Source organism: Erythrolamprus reginae, chromosome 2, assembly GCF_031021105.1.
Source record: "Erythrolamprus reginae isolate rEryReg1 chromosome 2, rEryReg1.hap1, whole genome shotgun sequence".
NCBI lineage: Eukaryota > Metazoa > Chordata > Lepidosauria > Squamata > Dipsadidae > Erythrolamprus > Erythrolamprus reginae.
The window spans coordinates 6,323,424-6,347,279 of NC_091951.1; the positions used below are offsets into that span (position 1 = coordinate 6,323,424).

At 40.2% G+C, this 23,856-nt stretch overlaps 1 protein-coding gene across 1 annotated transcript; it reads right to left on the minus strand.

Moving 5' to 3' along the window:
- Positions 1 to 1,638: 1,638 nt before the first annotated feature.
- On the minus strand, positions 1,639 to 22,631 carry LOC139158707 (vomeronasal type-2 receptor 26-like). The gene is made up of 8 exons (XM_070736036.1): positions 22,551 to 22,631; positions 17,417 to 17,676; positions 15,193 to 15,436; positions 13,624 to 13,662; positions 9,936 to 10,730; positions 6,609 to 6,821; positions 5,700 to 5,826; positions 1,639 to 2,543 (listed from the first exon to the last, which is right to left on the minus strand). Exons 1-8 carry the CDS (start codon positions 22,629 to 22,631, stop codon positions 1,639 to 1,641), a joined length of 2,664 nt encoding a protein of 887 aa, XP_070592137.1.
- Positions 22,632 to 23,856: the final 1,225 nt, after the last annotated feature.

Below are 23,856 nucleotides of genomic sequence, written 5' to 3' on the forward strand. Positions count from 1 at the left end.
CTTTGTGCTTGTATAAGCTTCATGCTTTATCTATATTGTATTTTAGCTTCGTGCTTATTATTATATTGTATTTTAGCTTTGTGCTTTTATCTATATTGTATTTTGCTTTGTGCTAATCTTGTAATTACTCAGTGCGTATTATTCTGTATTTGCTTCATGCTTATTCTGGATTGTTTATATTTTGTTTATATGTAAATAAAACTTATTTAACTAAGTCTATGTTTTGGCTTTATCACACATCCACGCTCTGTTAAAATTCTCTGCTCAGTATTGTCGAAGGTTTCATAGCATAGTTAACCGAGACAACGTCCTACCGGTCAATGACTACTTCAGCTTCAACCACAACAACACAAGATCACGCAACAGATTCAAACTTAATACGAACCGCTCCAAACTTGACTGTAAAAAATATGATTTCAACGATCGAGTTATCGAAGCGTGGAACTCATTACCAGACTCAATTGTGTCAACCCCTAACCCCCAACATTTCTCCCTTAGACTATCCACGATTGACCTCTCCAGGTTCCTAAGAGGCCAGTAAGGGGCATACATAAGTGCTCTGGTGTGCCTTTCGTCCCCTGTCCAATTGTCTTTCCTTTCTCTCACTTATCATATATATTTTCTTTCTTTCATACATCCTCTCCTCTAAGTTCACTTTACCCTTATATATATTACTACATGTCTATTTTTCTTCCTATGTATTTGTGTATTGGACAAATGAATAAATAAAATAAATAAAAAATAATTAAAGGCTTGTGTAAAGAGCTGGCAGAACAATACTGTTGTTGCTCTCTAGCCCCATCTAGTGACCTGAGAGAAAAAATACTAAGGATGTTCTTTGAAGCTGACCCAACCCATTTTATCCATCACCCCGCACTCTCAAACCAAGTGCTCCCTTGGAAGCCAGACTCAATTTACTTTAGCATTAAATTTATTGCAACATAGAACACAGAATAACATACCACACAGATTTGGAAGGAACCTTGGAGGTCATCTAGTCTAACCTCCTGCTTGAGCAGAAGACTCTATACAATTTCAGACAAGTGGCCGTCTACTAGTTTCTTCTTAAAAGACTCTGGCAACGAGGCATCTGAAACTTCTGAAGGCAAGCATTCCACTTGTTCATTGTTCTCACTGTTAGAAAAGTTAACTTCTCTTCTTGATTAATTTCCATCATTGTTTCTAGTCTTGCGTTCTGGTGCTTTGGAAAATAAGTGGACCCCCTCATCTCTCTGAGAGCCCCTCAAATATCATGTCTTCCCTCTCCTTCTTTTCACTAACTAGACACTTTTCACTTTTCACTAACTAGACAAACCAAATTCCTGCAACCATGTTTCACAAATTTTAATTTCCTGTCCCTTAATCATACTTGTTCTTCTTCTCTGTGCTCTTTCCAGAGTCTTAATATCTTTTGGTGGTGACCAAAATTAGATGCAGTATTAAAACTGTGGTCTTCCTAAGGCTTTGTAAAGTGGTACTAAGACTTCATGTGATTCACATTTTTTGATACTATCTTGGATTCTAATTTGGTTTTACACTCTTTATGTTTTTATTTCTTTCAGTTTTAAATAACCCAAATAGAAGCAAAGAACTACAGCCAATAATTAACTGTTATGAATCTAAGAAACTGTTTCACTATCAGTTCCCTACTTTTATTCTTAGGTATTCCTTAGTGTTTAGATCTGGTCTTAGGATGATAATGTAGCACTTGGGGAAGAAGATGCAACCCAGCAGGCCAGCACTGGAGGCCAAGATGGAGAAGATCTGAACAGCCACCATGGACTTTCCTTTGGTGCTCAAGTAGGTGGGCAGGAAGGAGATCCAGACGCTGCAGAAGACCAGCATGCTGAAGGTGATCAGTTTGGCTTCATTGAAGGCCCCAGGCAGGTTCCTGGCCAGGAAAGCCACCATGAAGCAAATGCCAGCTAGAAAACCCATGTAGCTAAGAACAACATAAAACATGGTGTTAGAGCCTTCGTTGCATTGAAGGATAATCTCTCCTGGCTGTGATTGGAGGTCAGAGTCAGGGAATGGAGGAAAAACTCCCAGCCATAATGCACAGATGAAAATTTGGACCCCAGAACAAGAAAGGATGATGGAGTTTGCCAAGCTTTTCTTCAGCCATGCTTTCATTCGGTTTCCTGGTTTCATGGCCAGGAAGGCAAGCACCACAATGATTGATTTGGCCAATACAGAAGACAGGGCTATTGAGAATACAATGCTGAACACTGTTTGTCGGAGACAACAGGTGGTTTTATTTGGTTGTCCAATGAATAAAATGGAGGATAAAAAGCAAAGCAGGAGAGAGACCAGCAGGATATAGGAGAGGTCTCGGTTGTTGGCTTTGACAATGGGAGTTTCTAGGTATTTAATGAATATGATTAAAACAAGGCCTGTGGTTAGAAACAAGAGCAAGGCAAAAGAGATCAGGATGATGCCTAGATGGTCTTCGTAGGATAGAAAGATGATTCTTTTGGGGATACAATGGATTCGGTTCTTGGTTGGATATTGATCATCTGGACACTTGGTGCATTTTTCAGTATCTGAGAAAACAGAAAGTAATATTACCCGATATTAAGAAACAGTAAGTTCATAGAAAATGGTAAGTAGAAACCTGAAAATCATTTGTCTGGCTGGCCATCTTAAAGCAAACTTTAAGAAGCTTACAACCCAGCAATCCCTCAGCCCAAATTTATTTATTTTTATTTTATTTATGTATTCATTTGTCCAATACACAAATACATAGGAAGAAAATAAACATGAAGTAATATATATAAGGATAAAAGTGAAAATAGAGGAGAAGATATATGAAAGGAAGAAAATATATATGATATATGAGATAAAGGAAAGGCAATTGGACAGGGGACGAAAGGCACACTAGTGCACTTATGTATGCCCCTTACTGGCCTCTTAGGAACCTGGAGAGGTCAATCGTGGATAGTCTAAGGGAGAAATGTTGGGGGTTAGGGGTTGACACTATTGAGTCCAGTAATGAGTTCCACGCTTCGACAATTCGATTGTTAAAGTCATATTTTTTACAGTCAAGTTTGGAGCGGTTCGTATTAAGTTTGAATCTGTTGCGTGCTCTTGTGTTGCTGTGGTTGAAGCTGAAGTAGTCATTGACCAGTAGGACGTTGCAGCATATGATCTTGTGGGCAATACTTAAATCGTGTTTTAGGCACCATAGTTCTAGGCTTTCTAGACCCAGGATTGTTAGTCTATTTTTGTAGGATATTCTGTTTTGAGTGGAGGAGTGAAGGGCTCTTCTGGTAAAATATCTTTGGACGTTTTCAAGGGTATTAATGTCTGAGATGTGGTATGGGTTCCAGACAGATGAGCAGTAGTCAAGGGTGGGTCCGGCAAAACTTTTGTAGACTCTTGTGAGTAATGTGAGATTGCCGGAACAGAAGCTACGTAGGATCAGGTTAACAACTCTAGAGGCCTTTTTGGTGATTTACTACTTATTGTTGCATTTACTACTATAAAAACAACAATAAGACACCAAAGAGAAATATACTGCTCAAAAAATAATAAAGAGAACACTTAAACAACACGATATAACTCCAAGTAAATCAAATTACTGTAAAATCAAACTGTCCAATTAGGAAGCAACACTGATTGACAATCAATCTCACATGTTGTCAGCACATTCAACTTTGTACAGAACAAAGTATTCAATGAGAATATTTCATTCATTCAGATCTATTATGTGTTCTTTGAGTGTTTCCTTTATTTTTTTTTGATATTTTGGTGCTAGAACCACATTTCTTGCCCCAAGTCAATATATTCTAATCCTGCAGTGACCTCACCTCATCACAATGTTTGGGACCAGAACCAGATCTCCAGAAGATTAGGATGATGGGGGCCTCTTGGATTTCAAGTGAGACTGAAACATAGAAGCTAGGCTTCTGAGGACTCATAAGGTGGCAATCGTTTAGGGAATAGACTTGGAGCATGGAATATAGAATAATAGATTTGGAGGGACCATATAGTCCAACCTCCTGTTGTGGCCCGTCCACCGCTTGTGCAGCCTGGACTTTTGGAACCTTCAATGCCTCTTGGTAGGGCTGAGAAAGGAGGGGCTACTACTCTTTTCCTGAATGCAAGAGCATGTAGGGCTGCCAAGAGGCAGAAAGATCTACTCCTGAGGAGGTCTACTCATGAGTAAGACTTGAGGCTAATTGGCCACTCCCTCCTCTAGTTTATTTAAGAAGAGTCGATGCAGCTGGAAAGCTGCAGAGGACAACTTTGGAAAAACCCGTCTTGATCAGAGTTTGTTTTGTGATATCTGTTTTGTTTTTCTCTGCTGGCATCTTGCTATCACAGATAGTGATGGGCGAACCCAACAGTGTTCAGGTTCGGCAAGTTCAGACGAACTATACGCAAAATTCGGCTGAACCCGAACCGAACCCGAACGGGGAATCCCACCAAGAGATTCTGGGGGTGGAGCTTTGACGTCACGTATACCGGCAGGTTGCTAAGGACGCCAAGGTGATCACTTCCTGGATTCCATGGAATCCAGGAAGTGATTACCTTGTCGTTCTTAGCAACCTGCCGGTGACGTCAAGGCTCCACCCCCGGAATCTCTTCGTGGAGAGGTCAAAGAGAGGTCTTCACATAAAAATAAGCATTGTTATTTTTACGAAAAAGGACGCCTCAGTGGCGCTGCAAGCAAAGGGCGGTCCTTTCACTTAAAAATAAACATGTTTATTAATATTATTATTATTATTATTATTATTGTTATTAATAGTAGTAGTATTAGTATTAGTATTATTATTTATTAGATTTGTATGCCGCCTCTCTCCGTAGATTCAGGGTGGCTCACAGCAATAGTAAAAAAAACCCAACAATATACAGTAACAAATCTAATAATTAAAAAACTAAAAACCCCTTATTTTAAAATAAAACATATATACAAACATACCATACATAAAATATATAGGCCAGGGGAGATGTCTCAATTGACCTATGCCTGATGGCAGAGATGAGTTTTAAGATGTTTACGAAAGGCAAGGAGGGTGGGGGCAATCCAAATCTCTGGGGGGAGCTGGTTCCAAAGGGTCGGGGCTGCCACAGAGAAGGCTCTTCCCCTGGGTCCCGCCAGCCAACATTGTTTAGTTGACGGGACCCGGAGAAGGCCAACTCTGTGAGACCTAACTGATTGCTGGGATTCGTGTGGCAGAAGGCGGTCCCGGAGATATTCTGGTCCGATGCCATGAAGGGCTTTATAGGTCATAACCAACACTTTGAATTGTGACCAGAAACTGTTCAGCAACCAATGCAGACTGCAGAGTGTTGGTGGAACATGGGCATACCTAGGGAAGCCCATGATTGCTCTCGCAGCTGCATTCTGTACGATCTGAAGTTTCTGAACATTTTTCAAAGGTAGCCCCATGTAGAGAGCATTACAGTAGTTGAGCCTCGAGGTGATGAGGGCTTGAGTGACTGTGAGCAGTGACTCCCAGTCCAGATAGGGCCACAACTGGTGCACCAGGCGAACCTGGGCCAATGCCCCCCTCGTGACAGCTGAAAGATGTTTCTCTAATGTAAGCTGCTCTCATAATTTAAATGGTTGTCCACTAGGACTCCAAGACCCCTCTCACAGTTACTACTGTTGAGCAAGGTCCCACAAATGTTGTGCCTGAACATAGTGAAATGGTCTAAATGAATCTTTTAGCTTTTCCTCTGGTATCACCCACCTTCCTCAATGGAGATGGTTCCCTCTGGACAAGGAACGCAGTCGTAGCAACAAATTGGCTCACCTTCTCGAGTCTGCTTGAAAAATCCAGGTTGACAGTTTTCCACACATTTGGACTGAGGCAGAGACTGAAAAAAAAGAGGAATGCAAAGAAAATATGTTAGTCCAGGGGTCCCCAAACTTTTTACACAGGGAGCCAGTTCACTGTCCCTCAGACTGTTGAAGGGCCAGACTATAAAAAAACCCTATGAAAAAGTAAATACCAATAGAAAAATAATACATCAATTACCAATATTTTCAGTCCTTCAGGATTGGATGGCATTGAAGTCAAACAAACAAACAAACAAACAAACAAACAAACAAACAAACAAACAAGTAAACAAATAGGAATCACTCAAGATTTAAACTTAATATTAACCGCTCCAAACTTGACTGTAAAAAATATGACTTCAGTAACCGAGTGGTCGAAGCGTGGAACTCATTACTGGACTCCATAGTGTCATCCCCAAACCCCCAACACTTTACCCTTAGATTATCTACGGTTGACCTATCCAGATTCCTAAGAGGTCAGTAAGGGGCGAGAACAAGTGCACTTGAGTGCCTTCTGTCCCCTGTCCTATTGCTCTCATATATCTCCTATACCTTTCTTCTGTTCCTATATCTCTTCTTCTATTCTTTCATTGATATGTTCTATTACTATATCTTCTTTTCTATTCTTTCTTAGATATATTTTACTGTGAGTATCTCCTCTATAACCTTCATCATGTATTTTACTATGTGTATATAGATATGTATACCCACAAAAACCCTAATTGTGTATTGGACAAAATAAAATAAATAAATAAAATAAATAAACCCATTTCAAATGGGCGTTATGGTGGTGGTGGGGAGAAGCTAATATTTTCCCAACCTTGTTGAGTAACTTTAGCCGTGAAAGAGCCGCTTGGCTGATGACAAGTCTCTGTCTTTCGATTGTCCCCAGTTGCTCTTTGATGGGATCCTTCTTGGGGAGAACCACCCAGCTTATGATGTTCAGATCTGCTGCTATATCTCCATTTGTGTCCAAATACATTTTCAGCAGGGAAAGATTGCACAATTCATTCTTCTCCAGAAAAGGGTGGAACTAAAAGGGAAACATCCAGAACATGAAAAGGTTCATTTCTTATCCTATATAGTCATTACACATTGGAATATTTCTTCTGCATTTGTCTATCTTGCAAACACACTGAGTTTAGAGGAAATATGTATAGATAAATGGTCAAAGCAATGGAAACTGCAGTTTAATGTTTCCAAATGTAAAATAATGCACTTGGGGAAAAGGAATCCTCAATCTGAGTATTGTATGGGCAGTTCTGGGTTAGGAAAAACTTCAGAAGAGAAGGATTTAGGGGTAGTGATTTCTGACAGTCTCAAAATGGGTGAGCTGTGCAGTCAGGCGGTAGGGAAAGCAAGTAGGATGCTTGGCTGCATAGCTAGAGGTATAACAAGCAGGAAGAGGGAGATTATGATCCCGCTATATAGAGCGCTGGTGAGACCACATTTGGAATAATATTGTGTTCAGTTCTGGAGACCTCACCTACAAAAAGATATTGACAAAATTGAATGGGTCCGAAGACGGGCTACAAGAATGGTGGAAGGTCTTAAGCATAAAACATATCAGGAAATACTTCATGAACTCAATCTGTATAGTCCGGAGGACAGAAGGAAAAGGAGGGACATGATCGAAACATTTAAATATGTTAAAGGGTTAAATAAGGTCCAGGAGGGAAGTGTTTTTAATAGGAAAATGAACACAAGAACAAGGGACAAAATCTGAAGTTAGTTGGGGGAAGGATCAAAAGCAACATGAGAAAATATTATTTGACTGAAAGAGTTGTAGATCCCTGAAACAAAGTTCCAGCAGACATGGTGGATTCACAGTAACAGAATTTAAACATCCCTGGGATAAACATAGAAACATAGAAGATTGAGGACAGAAAAAGACCGCATGGTCCATCTAGTCTGCCCTTCTACTATTTCCTGTATTTTATTTTAGGATGGATATACAGTGATCCCCCGCTCGTTGCGAGGGTTCCGTTCCAGGAGCCCCCGCAACGAGCGGGTTTTCGCGAAGTAGCGATGCGGAAGTAAAAACACCGTCTGCGCATGTGCAGACGGTGTTTTTACTCCCACAGCGCTAGCGAGGAGCCGAAGATTGGGGGCGAGGCGGCTGTTTGCCGCCGGCATGGAGGGCTTCCTAGCAGCCCCCCAAACCCGGGTTGGGGGTCCGGGGGGCGCTTGGTATCGCCGGTTTTGAGCTGAGTCCGGAAGCGAATTCGCTTCCGGACTCAGCTCAAAACCGGCGATACCAAGCGGCAAGGAACGGCTTGTCTCGGCGCTTTCGAGCTGTCAGCTCGAAAGCGCCGAGACAAGCCGTTCCTTGCCGCTTGGTATCGCCGCTTTTGAGCTAAATCCGGGAGCGAATTCGCTTCCGGACTCAGCTCAAAACCGCCGATAGCAAGCGGCAAGGAACGGCTTGTCTCGGCGCTTTCGAGCTGTCAGCTCGAAAGCGCCGAGACAAGCCGTTCCTTGCCGCTTGGTATCGCCGGTTTTGAGCTGAGTCCGGAAGCGAATTCGCTTCCGGATTTAGCTCAAAACCGCCGATAGCAAGCGGCAAGGAACGGCTTGTCTCGGCGCTTTCGAGCTGTCAGCTCGAAAGCGCCGAGACAAGCCGTTCCTTGCCGCTTGGTATCGCCGGTTTTGAGCTGAGTCCGGAAGCGAATTCGCTCCCGGATTTAGCTCAAAAGCGGTGAGAATGAACGGCGTGGGCGGGCGAAGGGCGGGCGGCAGCGAGGAGTTTGCGTGGGCGGTGGGGAAACTCCTCGCTGACGCCAGCAAGAGGGGGAAGACCCAGGGAAGCCGCTGCCATCTACGCATGCGTGCCCGGCACGCATGCGTAGATGGTATTTTTGACTTCCGGGTTGAAAAATAGCGAAGTACCCTGTTCGCAATGGTTGGGGACGCAATAAACGGGGGATCACTGTATGTTTATCCCAGGCGTGTTTAAATTCAGTTACTGTGGATTTATCTACCACGTCTGCTGGAAGTTTGTTCCAAGGATCTACTACTCTTTCAGTACATATATCCATCCTAAGATAAAATACAGGAAATAGTATAAGGGCAGACTAGATGGATCATGAGGTCTTTTTCTGCCGTCAGTCTTCTATGTTTCTATGTTCACACTATAATCGTTTGCACTGCTTCAAGGACTCTCTAAAAGAATGCAAATGGCCTGCTCTCTGCAAAGAATATAAATCCTTCCATTCCCCACCATCCAGGCAGAGCTGAAGAAGTTTCTTAGATGAGAAGCCAAACATCTTTCACAAAAAAACCAAGGAAGTCCAGTTATCTTTGGGATTGTAAAAAGAGGAGCAATTTTAGTGCTGAGTCTTTGAACAAGAGAAGTTTAAATTTCCATTCACTGATTTTCTTAATGCAAATAAATGTAACCTGATCAACAATCAATCAAAAAAGCTTTAACTGGGATTTCTGCAGAGAGGAAGGTTAAACATAACAGGAATTTATCAAACAACGCATGACAGAATAATAGAATTGGAATGGACCTTGAAGGTTTTCTAGTCAAATCTTCTGCTCAAGAGAAGATCCTCTACTATTTCATACAAATGGCTGGCCAATCCCTTCTTTAAAAGCCTTCAATGATAGAGTACCCACAACTGAAGTCAAGCTATGGCACTGGTTAATTGTTTAATTTTAAAATATATCTGTCCTAGTGCCAGCTTTTTTGAATAATATGCCTCAAGTGATTGGATTGCCCAAAGTTTATTTATTTATTTATTGGATTTGTATGCCGCCCCTCTCCGTGGACTCGGGGCGGCTAGCAACAGTAATAAAAAACAGTATGTAACAATCCAATACTAAAACAACTAAAAACCCTAAAACCAAACATACATACAAACATACTATGCATAAATTGTAGAAGCCTTGGGGGAAAGAATATCTCAGTTCCCCCATGCCTGACGGCAGAGGTGGGTTTTAAGGAGGTTACGAAAGGCAAGGAGGGTGGGGGCTATTCTATTCTCTGGGGGGAGTTGGTTCCAGAGGACTGGGGCTGCCACAGAGAAGGCTCTTCCCCTGGGTCCCGCCAAACGACATTGTTGTTGGCCTTTTTGTACCTGTTATCTTATACATATTTTGACAAACAAACAAAGTTTACTGGATCCTTGTTGGGACTCCATACCTGCCATGGCTGCAACCTTGCAGCTTCCAACCTATCTTTGATGCCATTCTTTCTTCTCCTGGATTCAGAGGAATATGCAATACTCAAGGCATGGGCCAGAGTCTTAACAACACTGTAAACATGGTGGTCATTTGTGATCCGGAAATGTTTACTTTTCTTTCCGGTCTCCACTGGTGTTTTCTGATGGCATATTCTTTGGCCTTTGACTGAAAAGACGTGCTTTGAAAAAGAACAGTTAAAAGACTGGTCTCTAATTTTGTGTTCCACAAAGAAGTAAGGTTCAGAGGCATAATCTTTTGGCCTTCTTTTTTCCTGAAAAGTAAAGGTCCAAATACTATGGACATATTTGTAAAATCTGTGCTTTTTCAGGGTCAATTCCTTATAGGTTGAGATGATCCAGACTTTACCTTCAATGGGTTGTGGGAAACCATCAAGTGCAGAATGGACTGGGAAAATTTTCTCGGTGATGGTGCCATATTTTATATAGTTAACAAAAACATTGACTTGTCTCCACTTAGAGATGGCCTGCTTGATATATGCTGAAAATCCAATAATTGAGAATTGCTGTGATATAACAACACAAATTCGACTCTTGAAAAGCATAGGAGTCAAAGTCCTCAAAAAATTCTCTCCCTCCTCTGTATCTGAAGTAAAGAGACCAATCAAAGTCCATCTGAAATGAAGGAGCAGTTGGACAATTGCTGGATAGTGGATCCCTTCTTTGGGAGTCACCCGATAGAAAAAGGGGAATTGAGTTTTATCATTCAGAGCCTCCGAAACAATTTTATAACTTATCTGAAGAAGCAATGGAGAATATTAGTTATATTTGCAGCCAAATTAAGTCCAAAATATGAACTTTAATTAATCCAGCTTGGTTCTCATGAGCATATTAGATTAATTCATTGTAGATTAGCTATTAGATGTTACCAAAATTCTTAATATAAAATGCAAATAATTTAAAATTGAATTGTTATACTGTACTATACTATTTATTTATTTATTTATTTGTTTGTTTGTTTGTTTGTTTGGTTTTTTTGCTTGTTTATTTATTGGATTTGTATGCTGCCCCTCTCTGGAGACTCGGGGCGGCTAACAACAGTGGTAAAAACAACATGCAACAATCCAATACTAAAACAGCTAAAAACCCTTATTTTAAATCCAACCATACCTACAAACATACCATACATAAATTGTAGAAGCCTAGGGGGAAAGAATATCTCAGTTCCCCCATGCCTGACGACAGAGGTGGGTTTTAAGAAGCTTACGAAAGGCAAGAAGGGTGGGGGCTATTCTAATCTCTGGGGGGAGTTGGTTCCAGAGGGCTGGGGCCGCCACAGAGAAGGCTCTTCCCCTGGGTCCTGCCAAACAACATTGTTTAGTTGATGGGACCCGGAGAAGGCCCACTCTGTGGGACCTAACTGGTCGCTGGGATTCATGTGGCAAAAGGGGGTCCGGGAGATAATCTGGTCTGGTGCCATGAATGGCTTTATAGGTCATAACCAACACTTTGAATTGTGACCAGAAACTGATCGGCAACCAATGCAGACTGCGGAGTGTTGGTGTAACATAGGCATATTTAGGGAAGCCCATGATTGCTCTCGCGGCTGCATTCTGCACGATCTGAAGTTTCCAAACACTTTTTAAAGATATACTATACTGTACTACACTACACTACACTACACTACACTACACTATAATACACTACACTACAACACAACACAACACAATACAATACAATACAATAAATACACTAATAATAAACAAATTAAGTAAAATAGAGTAATAGAGTTTGGCAGGTCCCAGTGGAAGAGCCTTTTCTGTGGTGGCCCCAACTCTCTGGAACCAGCTCCCCCGGGAGATTAGAACTGCCCCCACCCTCCTTGCCTTCCGTAAACTCCTTAAAACCCACCTTTGCCACCAGGCATGGGGGAATTGAGATATCTCCCCCGGGCCTATACAATTTATGTATGGTATGATTGTACATATGTCTGATTAATAATGGGGTTTTTAAAAATGTTTTAAAATTATTAGATTTGTTATGAATTGTTCTATTGCTGTTGTGAGCCGCCCCGAGTCTACGGAGAGGAGCGGCATACAAATCTAATAAATAAATAAATAAATAAATAAATAAATAAATAAATAAATAAATAAATAAATAAATAAATAAATAAATGAATGAATGAATGAATGAATGAATGAATGAATGAATGAATGAATAAATAAATATTTAAATAATCTTTCTGTATCACACTACAATTAATCATAATGAGACCTGGGTATGCAAATTTGAACTGAAATGTATTGTTCAAGTGAAGGTGAAGCTAGGAAAAATCACATCAGATACATGTACAATTAGCACAGCCCCCCCCCAAAGGCTGTGTACTCTAACCACTTCTCTCTATACACCAATGACTGCATTTCAAGTGATCCACCTGTTAAACTACTGAGGTTTTCAGACAACACAACAGATGAATCCATGTATAGATGGGAGGTTGAACAACTAACCTTGTGGTGCGACTGGAACAATCTAGAACTGAACACACTCAAAACCGTAGAAATGGTGGTAGATTTTAGGAGAAGCCCTTCCATCCTTCCACCTATCACAATACTAGACAACACAGTATCAACAGTATCTCAAGACCTAAAATGGTCACCTAACATCAAAAACATCATCAAAAAAGCACAACAAAGAATTTTCTTTCTGCGCCAACTCAGGAAGCTCAAACTGGCCAAGGAGCTGCTGATACAGTTCTACAGAGGAATCATTGAGTCTGTCATCCGCACCTCTATAACTGTCTGGTTTGGTTCTGCAACGCAACAAGACTAACAGAGACTTCAGTTCAGAGGATAATCAGAACTGCAGAAAAAACAATTGCTGCCAACCTGCCTTCCATTGAGGACCTCTATACTGCACGAGTCAAAAACAGGGTGGTAAAAATATTTACATCACATCCTGGACACAAATTGTTTCGGGCAAAGATTTTTTTATTTTTCTCTCCAATCACAATATAATAAAATAACATACCAACATCAACAAGTTGCTTACAATAGATCAATTTCAAAAAGTTATGGTCTACAAGTCCAATACTGCCTCCTTTACTTTTGACATCTGGATAACAATAGCTGCTTAATTTTCACAAGTTATACAAATAGGCAAAAAAGCTAATACCCCTTTTAAGCTGTTCAGAATTTTCAATACTTCATGAAGATTAGGCTGGAATATTTAAAAAAAAATTCCACATCTTTTCCATGTCAATTTTCACATATGGTCAATAACCTTTTAAAATAATTAGTGCCTATTAATTAAAAAATCCCTTAAAAAACAACATTAAAAAACATCTTCTAATGACATATTCAAGGGGGAAAGAATAAACCCAATAATATTACCAAATATTGCCAAATTAGTCCAATTACAAATCTAATTTAAAAAACCTCCTTTATATAAACATTTAAAACAAATAGAAATAGCAATTATGAAGTAAAACAAATAACAATTATAAAGATTAATAATATAGAAATACAAAAACAAAAAAATTAAAAGTATAGAATAGAAAGCATGCAAAGAAAAGTTAAAAGTTTAAAGTAGTAACAGATAGGAATGAAGAGCCTAGAAAAGAACAGTACAGAACGAAAAAAGAAAAAAAGGAAAAAGAAGAGAAAAAAGAACTTTCCTCTTCTTCTCACTTACTTTCCCATATGTTTCCATATGGCACTCTCCACTAATATCCTTTAATAAAGGAAAAAAGACCAGACCAAGAGGATGTCCTAAACTTTTCCCTTGTTTCAACTCCTACCCTCAAAATGTCGCTACAGAGCACTGCACACCAAGACAACTAGACACAAGAACAGTTTTTTCCCGAACACCATCACTCTACTAAACAAATAATTCCCTCAACACTGTCAACTTTTACTAAATCTGCACTTCTATTTCTACTGTGTTAAAGGGTTAAATAAGGTCCAGGAGGGAAGTGTTTTTAATAGGAAATTGAACACAAGAACAAGGGGACCCAATCTGAAGTTAGTTGGGGGAAAGATCAAAAGCAACATGAGAAAATATTATTTCACTGAAAGAGTAGTAGATCCTTGGAACAAACTTCCAGCAGACGTGGTTGGTAAATCCACAGTAACTGAATTTAAACATGCCTGGGATAAAAATATATCCATCCTAAGATAAAATACAGGAAATAGTATAAGGGCAGACTAGATGGACCATGAGGTCTTTTTCTGCCGTCAGTCTTCTATGTTTCTACGTTTCTATGTTACTAGATTTTTCTCATCATTCCTATCATCCTTTTCCTCCCACTTAGGACTGCATGACTGTAACTTGTTGCTTGTATCCAGGGGTGGGCTACTGCCCAGATGGGGGGGGGGGAACACAGCGGGGAAGCGAAAATGGAGCTCCACCCCAGAGCATCCAATTTGCACTGAAAGATGTTGGGAAAAAATGCAGGGCGTCCTGTACAAGGCACGCCCACAGTGTGGTAGTAAAAATTTTGGTAGCCCTTCACTGCTTGTATCCTAAGATTTTTATTAATATTGATTGTTTCTTCATTGCATATTTGACCCTATGACAATCATTAAGTGTTGTACCAAATGATTTTTGACAAAGGCCCGGGAACTGGGCATGGATAGCCTAGAGAAAAGGAGGGCCAGAGGGGACATGATAGCTGTATATAGGTATATGAGGGGTTGCCACAGAGAGGAGAGGGCCACTCTATTCTCCAGAGCACCAGAGGGCCGGACAAGGAACAATGGCTGGAAGCTGACCAAGGAGAGATGCAACCTAGAAGTAAGGAAGAACTTCCTGACGGTCAGAGCGATCAACCAGTGGAACAACCTGCCTGCGGAGGTTGTGAACTCCCCAACTCTGGACACTTTCAAGAGGAGATTGGACTGCCACTTGGTTGGGGTGCTTTAGGATTCCTGCTCAGGCAGGGGGATGGACTTGATGACCTGCATGGTCCCTTTCAACTCCAACAATAAATAAATAAATAAATGAATGAATGAATGAATGAATGAGTGAATGAATGAATGAACAAATAAACGAATGAATGAATGTATGTTTTTTCTTTTATGTAAACTGAGAGCACATGCACCAAGGCAAATTCCTTGTGTGTCCAATCACACTTGGCCAATAAAGAATTCTATTCTATTCTATTCTATTCTATTCTATTGCTCACCCACCCACCCACTCAACTGATATTGTCAGAGAAAGAAAAACACACAAATAAACCTGTGGAACTTTGTATGTGCCTACTAATGTGGACATCTGGACAGAGATATCATTGTTAGCTCCATCCAGAAGAGCCAAAAGATGATCCTTTCTTCCACAGCTGTAGTTGGGAACATTGGCTTCTCCAGTCGAAAGCATGTCCAGCAAAGCATCGGAAGTGGCAATGGTGTTAAAATAGTTGTCATGGATGTTGTAGCCAAGGGTGAGATTGTGCAGGAGCTGAGGATTCCTGTTGATCACTTGAATAGCAGAAATTAATTGCAAGATTCTAGACCAATCAAAAGATAACCTGTTGCAAAAATGAATTGATATTACTATTATTATCACTATAAAGAACAACAACGAAATAGGTTTTTAATTCATTTCTCTTTGTCTCCACAAGCCTATTGAATCTAAGCCAAAAAACTGATTCAAAATCATCCATCACCACTTAACTTTTCTAAGGGTTGAGAAGATGGGGTGGAGATAGTCTTTCACTAGATTTAATAGCCCCAAATATAACATTATTTGTAGTAGTAGTGCTGAATGTCTATAGTGATTCTCAGTCATCCAGGTCATGGTTGTTCCAAAGGTGCTTTTTCAAAAGGCAACTGGACTTTCTGGAGGTTTTTTTTTTTCTTTGAAGACATTTTGCTTCTCATCCAAGAAGTAATTGGAACAGGTCACAAAATTTATAAAGAAGGCACAACTAACACAGCAAGAGCACAGAGCTGAAGAAGTTTCTTGGATGAGAAGCAAAATGTCTTCAAAACCCCCAACACTTTACCCTTAGATTATCCACAGTTGACCTCTCCAGATTCCTAAGAGGTCAGTAAGGGGCGAGTACAAGTGCACTAGAGTGCCTTCCATCCCCTGTCCTATTGCTCTCTTATATCTCCTATACCTTTCTTCTATTCCTATATCTCTTCCTCTATTCTTTCATTGATATGTTCTATTCCTATATCTTCTTTTCTGTTCTTTCACAGATATATTTTACTCTGAGTATCTCCTCTATAACCTTCATCATGTATTTTACTATGTGTGTATAGATATATACCCACTAAAACCCTCATTGTGTATTGGAGTAAGTAAGTAAGTAAGTAAGTAAGTAAGTAAGTAAGTAAGTAAGTAAGTAAGTAAGTAAGTAAGTAAGTAAGTAAGAAAGAAAGAAAGAAAGAAAGAAAGAAAGAAAGAAAGAAAGAAAGAAAGAAAGAACCAGAAAATCCAATTGCCTCTTGAAAAAGCACCTTTGGGTTGTAGTAGCACTGAATTTTTTTTGTCCATTTAATTCAATCATTAAGGTTGAATCTTCATAAACACAAGAGCATGAATTAATAAGTCAACCAGCAAAGCAATCCTAAAAACATCCTTATTCTTATAAGTAGCAGGCATTTAATATGAGCTACACAGTACATCCCCTTCAATATGTACATGAAATAAAAAACCATCAGTCAGTGGATGAATTCAGAATTGGAAGAGGAATGTAAGATCCTATGGGATTCTATTTGTCTTTTTCTCAGGTGTGTTTTTTTAAGGGTTTCTTCTGTTTTATCCCAGAATTTGAGTTTCTTGCACAACATAAGACAAAAGGAGAAAGTCATATAAATCAAAATGACCCAAGACATTACATGTGCCCTGCATAGAAACATAGAAGACGGAGGGCAGAAAAAGACCTCATGCTCCATCTAGTCTGCCCTTATACTATTTTCTGTATTTTATCTTAGGATGGATATATGTTTATCCCAGGCATGTTTAAATTCAGTTACTGTGGATTTATCTATCACATCTGCTGGAAGTTTGTTCCAAGAATCTACTACTCTTTCAGTAAAATAATATTTTCTCATGTTGCTTCAGATATTTCCCCCAACTAACTTCAGATTGTGTCTCCTTGTTCTTGTGTTCACTTTCCTATTAAAAACACTTCCCTCCTGGACCTTATTTAACCCTTTAACATATTTAAATGTTCCGATCATGTCCCCCCTTTTCCTTCTGTCCTCCAGACTATACAGATTGGGATCATTAAGTCTTTCCTGATACGTTTTATGCTTAAGACCTTCCACCATTCTTGTAGCCCATCTATGGACCCGTTCAATTTTGTTAATATCTTTTTGTAGGTGAGGTCTCCAGAACTGAACACAGTCTTCCAAATGTGGTCTCACCAGTGCTCTATATAGCGGGATGCAACTAAAGAATGAGTGGCATAAGAAGAAAGAAAATTGTAAAAACCACAAACGGAAAGAATACAATTCCATCACACCGAATGACTTACTTGTGATAAGAAATATGAGACCCATTGAATTGTAGCGTCTGAAGCGAAGTTTTTGTTGCAGCGATAACCACGCTAATGAGATGGTCTCCTGACCTGTAAAAGCTCCATATATTTCCTTCTTCTTGATGCTTCAAAATTGGTGGGCATTTGGTTCTACGCCTCCCAGAGTTTCTTTGAGTTAGTAAAAGCAGCAATAGCAAAAGCAGAAGCAGGAGGTCCATTCCTCTTTGGGCAGAATCAGCTACTTCTCTGTTTCTAAACTGCAAGAAGTTAAAAGAATTAAAAATTGCTCTTACGGGATGGAAATGCTGGTGGCTTTCCTGATCCAGAGACAAACTGCTTCTCATAGAAAAGAGAGAGAAAAGATACATTCAACACCCGTTCTCAATCTCGTGTAAAACACCCAGCATGGCAAGGAATCAGTTATCCTCTTCTGATGCAAGATCCTTTCCACGTTGCTTCAGTCTGATGTTTACATCCAAGGCAAACACTGGAGAAGGAGCAGAAGAGGTCACAAAGGCCAGGATGATGAAAGTTACAGGGAGAAGCAACTTCTCCTTTGGGGATCATAAATTTCTTTGAGGCTTAATGTCGCAAAGGCACTCTTGGACTTTCTTGTTGTTTTTTTAAAAAACGTTTAGCTTAGAAAAGTAAAACATCTTCAAAGAAAAACAAGAAAGTTCAGTTGCCTCTTGAAAAAGGACCTTTGGGACAACCATGATTGGGATGATTGAAAATCTCCACAGATATCTCGGATTCAATGGGCAAACGGGCAGCTTGAGAACAGTATGACTATATTTTCTTAGGAAAAAATAAAGATAAATTTGAAAAGGGGGCAAATCTGAACGCAGCTGCGAGAGCCATCATGGGGCTTCCAAGATTCGCCCACATTTCTTCAACACTCCGTGGCTTGCATTGGCTGCCGATTGGTTTCCGGTCACAATTCAAAGTGTTGGTCATGACCTTTAAAGCCCTACATGGCATTGGACCAGAGTACCTCCGGAACCGCCTGCTACTGCACGAATCCCAGCAACCAATAAGGTCCCACAGAGTTGGCCTTCTCCAGGTCCCATCGACTAAAAAATGTTGTTTGGTGGGCCTCAGGGGAAGAGCCTTCTCTGTGGTGGCCCCGGCCCTCTGGAACCAACTTCCCCCGGAGATTAGAACTGCCCCCACCCTCCCTGTCTTTCATAAACTACTCAAGACTCGCTTATACCGACAGGTATGGGGGAGTTGAGACACCTTTCCCTCAGGCTTTTTTATACTTTGTTTTATGTTTGGTATGAACGTGCTGCTTGGTTTTTTAAATAATGATAGGGTTTTATATGTTTTTAATATTAGATTTGTTCCACTACTATATTGTTTTTATTGTTGGGCTTCTCCAGGCCCCATCGGCTAGAGAGGGTCATCTGGTGAGGCCCATGGGAAGTGCCTTCTCTGTGGTGGCCCCGGCCCTCTGGAATCAGCTCCCTCCAGAAATTCACACTGCCCCCATCCTCCTCGCCTTTTGCAAGAGCCTCAAAACTCATTTATGTCACCAGGCATAGGGCAATTAGATCAATCCCCCCTCCTCTGTTTACAAGATGTAATGTGTGGCTGTGAATGAATTGGTTGACTGTTTTTTATTATATGGGATTTTAGTAGTAACTTTTAATTAATTATATTTGTTGCTGTGTTGCTTTTATACCCTGTGAACTGCCCCGAGTCTTTGGAGAATTAACTTAGGGCATTGTTTACTTGAGCAAGATTTGAGCAGCTGGACAGAATGGTTAAATTTAGGGAATTTAATCATATCCCCTGTAATGAACAGACTTATATTTTTAATAATAATAATAATAATAATAATAATAATAATAATAATAATAAATACAAGTCTGTTCATTAGAGGGGATTTGATTAAATTCCCTATACTTGACCATTGTGTCCAGCTGCTCAAATCTTGCTCAAGTAAATACAGTGGTACCTCATCATCCGAACTTAATTGGTTCCAGGAGGAGGTTTGTAAGGTGAAAAGTTCGTAAGATGAAACAATGTTTCCCATAGGAATCAATGTAAAAGCAAATAATGTGTGCAAATCCTTCAGGAAAATCCCAAACTTTAGAAGGGAGGCGAACAGAGGGCAGGGAGGAGCAGCTAAAGGGGGCGGGTGGAAGAAGCAAGGCTAGGCTAAAGGGTGGGTTGGAAGGAAGAAAGGCGAGGGGGGCACCCCTCCCTTTTCTTTCTTCAAAAGACACCGTTTCAGTGCCTTTGCAAGCACGTTGTTCTCTGCAAAATCTTTCCTCCTCCAAGCCGCCCCTCCCTTTTCTTTCTTCAAAAGACACCGTTTCAGTGCCTTTGCAAGCACGTTGTTCTCTGCAAAATCTTTCCTCCTCCAAGCCGCCCCTCCCTTTTCTTTCTTCAAAAGACACCGTTTCAGTGCCTTTGCAAGCACGTTGTTCTCTGCAAAATCTTTCCTCCTCCAAGCCGCCCCTCCCTTTTCTTTCTTCAAAAGACACCGTTTCAGTGCCTTTGCAAGCACGTTGTTCTCTGCAAAATCTTTCCTCCTCCAAGCCGCCCCTCCCTTTTCTTTCTTCAAAAGACACCCTTTCAGTGCCTTTGCGAGCACATTGTTCTCTGCAAAATATTTTCTCCTCCAAGCCGCCACTCCCTTTTCTTTCTTCAAAAAAGGGGAAAAAAATTAAACCCCTTCATCCCAGCAGCAGCTATTTTCGTAAGGTGAAAATAGTTCGGAAGAAGAGGCAAAAAAATCTTAAACACCGGGTTCGTATCTTGAAAAGTTCGTTAGAAGAGGTGTTCGTAAGATGAGGTACCACTGTATATGCTCTAAGTTAGAACGGGACAACTTTCCATAGCTAACTTGCCTCATACAATTGACAGCTGACAATTCACCATGGCCAACTTATCACAACCAGCTCGCCATGGCTAATTCACCAATGGAACAATTCAATGGTTTTATTTAATTATTTATTTAAACCATTTTTAAAAATTATTTTTTGTCGTTCATATTTCATTTTGTCCCTCCTTTTGCATCCTTTCTTTAATGATTCTATTCCACCATTCTTCAATATTACATAACTTTTGTCCCACAGCAAATTGGCCGTGGCGAGTTGTCCTATATCCTCCGTAAGATGTTTTCGCATTTCTGCATTCACATACTTCACAATTTTATAACAAGCTTATAACAAGCAGGAAGAGGGAGATTGTGATCCCGCTATATAGAGCGCTGGTGAGACCACATTTGGAATACTGTGTTCAGTTCTGGAGACCTCACCTACAAAAAGATATTGACAAAATTGAATGGGTCCAAAGACGGGCTACAAGAATGGTGGAAGGTCTTAAATATAAAACGTATCAGGAAAGACTTCATGAACTCAATCTGTATAGTCTGGAGGACAGAAGGAAAAGGGGGGACATGATCGAAACATTTAAATATGTTAAAGGGTTAAATAAGGTCCAGGAGGGAAGTGTTTTTAATAGGAAAGTGAACACAGGAACAAGGGGACACAATCTGAAGTTAGTTGGGGGAAAGATCAGAAGCAACATGAGAAAATATTATTTTACTGAAGGAGTAGTAGATCCTTGGAACAAACTTCCAGCAGACGTGGTAGATAAATCCACAGTAAATGAATTTAAACATGCTTGAGATAAACATAGATCCATCCTAAGATAAAATACAGGAAATAGTATAAGGGCAGACTAGATGGACCATGAGGTCTTTTTCTGCCGTCAGTCTTCTATGTTTCTATGTTTCTATGTTTCTATGTTTATGTTTCTATGTTTCTATGTTTCTATGATGTTTCTATGATGTTTCTATGATGTTTCTATGATGTTTCTATGATGTTTCTATGATGTTTCTATGATGTTTCTATGATGTTTCTATGTTTCTATGTTTCTATGTTTCTATGTTTCCATGTTTCCATGTTTCCATGTTTCCATGTTTCCATGTTTCCATGTTTCTATGTTTCTATGTTTCTATGGAAGATCCAATGCCAATCCAGCTAATCCATTTCATTGTATCACATTCACTGCAGATGAGTATATTTTTCTGTGCTGTGGTATCCTGGATCGTTTGTATAACAATCACTTTACCTTGTACTTTATTTGTAAATGTCAGGTCTCCTTCCCTTCAGAATCTAGGAAATCAAAACTCAAGAGTCCATTTGAACTTCAAAGAGCACTTTTACTAGATAAGAAATGAGCGCAACAAAAGTAAAGTGAAGTCTAGGAAAAAGGTGCATATTACAAAGATCCCCAAACCCTCCCAGATTACCCTTCCCTGGGCTATTCACCCAATCCCTATGTCCTTAGGTGTCTGGTGGCTGCATCATTTGTTAGGTTCTCCACATCTGGTATGCAATGGCCATTGACCTTGAGCCAGTGGATAAACAAGTCCATGGTGTCCAGAAACTTCAGATCGTGCAGAATGCAGCTGCGAGAGCAATCATGGGCTTCCCCAGGTATGGCCATGTTACACCAACACTCCGCAGTCTGCATTGGTTGCCGATCAATTTCCGGTCACAATTCAAAGTGTTGGTTATGACCTTTAAAGCCCTTCATGGCATCGGACCAGAATATCTCCGAGACTGCCTTCTGCCGCACGAATCCCAGCGACCGATTAGGTCCCACAGAGTGGGCCTTCTCCGGGTCCCGTCAACTAAACAATGTCGGTTGGCGGGCCCCAGGAGAAGAGCCTTCTCTGTGGCAGCCACGACTCTCTGGAACCAGCTCCCCCCAGAGATTAGAACTGCCCCTACCCTCCTTGCCTTTTGTAAACTCCTTAAAACCCACCTTTGTCGTCAGGCATGGGGGAACTGAGATACCTCCCCTGGGCCTATACAATTTATGTATGGTATGCTTGTATGTATGTCTGTTTAATAATGGGGTTTTTAAATATTTTAAATTGTAAATTATTAGATTTGTCATGAACTGTTTTTATTGTGTTGTGTTTGTGTTTATTGTGTTTATTGAGTCTACGGAAAGGGGCGGCATACAAATCTAATAAATAAATAAATAAATGTATAGCTCTGACAGGAAGAGACTGGTGGTGTTATCCCTCCCTTAACAGTTTTCAAACCACAGGGTCCTCCAGCACATCTTCCCCCCTCCCGTATCTCCAGTTACCTCCCCCTCCTACCGTTTCCATGGAAGCCGATGCAAGCAGGGCATGAAGAAGAAACGCAGAGGCTGACATTTGGACCTCCTGCAACAGGGACATTAGTCCTATAAAAAAACTCAAAAATAAGATTTAAGTTTTCACCAGAAGAGTCCTTCACTCCTCCACTCGAAAGAGAATACCCTATGAGACTAGACTTTCAATCCTGGGCCTAGAAAGCCTAGAACTAAGACGCCTTAAACAAGATCTAAGTATTGCCCACAAAATCATATGCTGCAATGTCCTGCCTGTCGGCGACTACTTCAGCTTCAACCACAACAACACAAGAGCACACAACAGATTTACACTTAACATTAACTGCTCCAAACGTGACTGTAAAAAATAGGACTTCAGTAACCGAGTTGTCGAAGCGTGGAACTCATTACCGAACTCCACAGTGTCATCCCCAAACCCCCAACACTTTACCCTTAAATTATCTACGGTTGACCTATCCAGATTCCTAAGAGGTCAGTAAGGGGCGAGTACAAGTGCACTAGAGTGCCTTCCGTCCCCTGTCCTATTGCTCTCCTATATCTCCTATCCCTTTCTTCTATTCCTATATCTCTTCTTCTATTCTTTCACTGATATGTTCTATTACTATACTTTCTTTTCTATTCTTTCTTAGATATATTTTACTATGAGTATGTATACCCACTAAAACCCTCATTGTGTATTGGACTAAATAAATAAATAAATGAATAAATAAATAAACAAACAAACAAACAAATGGATAGATAGATAGATAAATAAATAGATAAATAAATAAGATAAAAAACAATAGATAGATCCTGGTTATTTGAATTCATCTAGGGGAGACAGGTGTTCACTTTCCATTTTCTTCCCTATTTGAACTTGTATTCCCACTTTGTTTTTTGTGATGCTGTTTTTGATAGGTGGGACTGTTCTTTCCCGTTGTGTAAAGACAGATGCAAAAAAAAACGTGTTAAGTAACTCTGCTTTCTCCCTGTGGCTTGTCACCTTCTTGCCATTTTCTCCCTGAAATGAACCAATTGTTTCCTTAATGTTTTTCTTATTTTTAGTATGCTGAAAGAAGCTTTTTTTGTTATTTGATGGTATTCTGAGTTAGCTATTTCCCTTCTTTCCACTTTTGATACTTGTCCTTTTTGTCTTTCAATTTGTCACAGAGGTCTTTATGCAGCCATGCTGGTTTCTTTTGTGAGTTATTATTTTTCTTCTTCACTGGTGTTTGTTTGTTTGTTTATGTATTTATTTATTTATTTATTTATTTTTATTCATTCATTCATTAATTCATTCATTTATTAGATTG

What these genes read in the sequence shown, in the direction of transcription:
- LOC139158707 (XM_070736036.1), bottom strand. Translation starts at nt 22,631, where the DNA reads ATGTCCCTGTTGCAGGAGGTCCAAATGTCAGCCTCTGCGTTTCTTCTT. An exon ending in CATCGGCTTCCATGGAAACG is followed by an intron (nt 17,677 to 22,550) that starts GTAGGAGGGGGA and finishes AACTTCTTGCAG; the next exon opens with TTTAGAAACAGAGAAGTAGC. An exon ending in ATATGGAAACATATGGGAAA is followed by an intron (nt 10,731 to 13,623) that starts GTAAGTGAGAAG and finishes TTGCTTCTTCAG; the next exon opens with ATAAGTTATAAAATTGTTTC.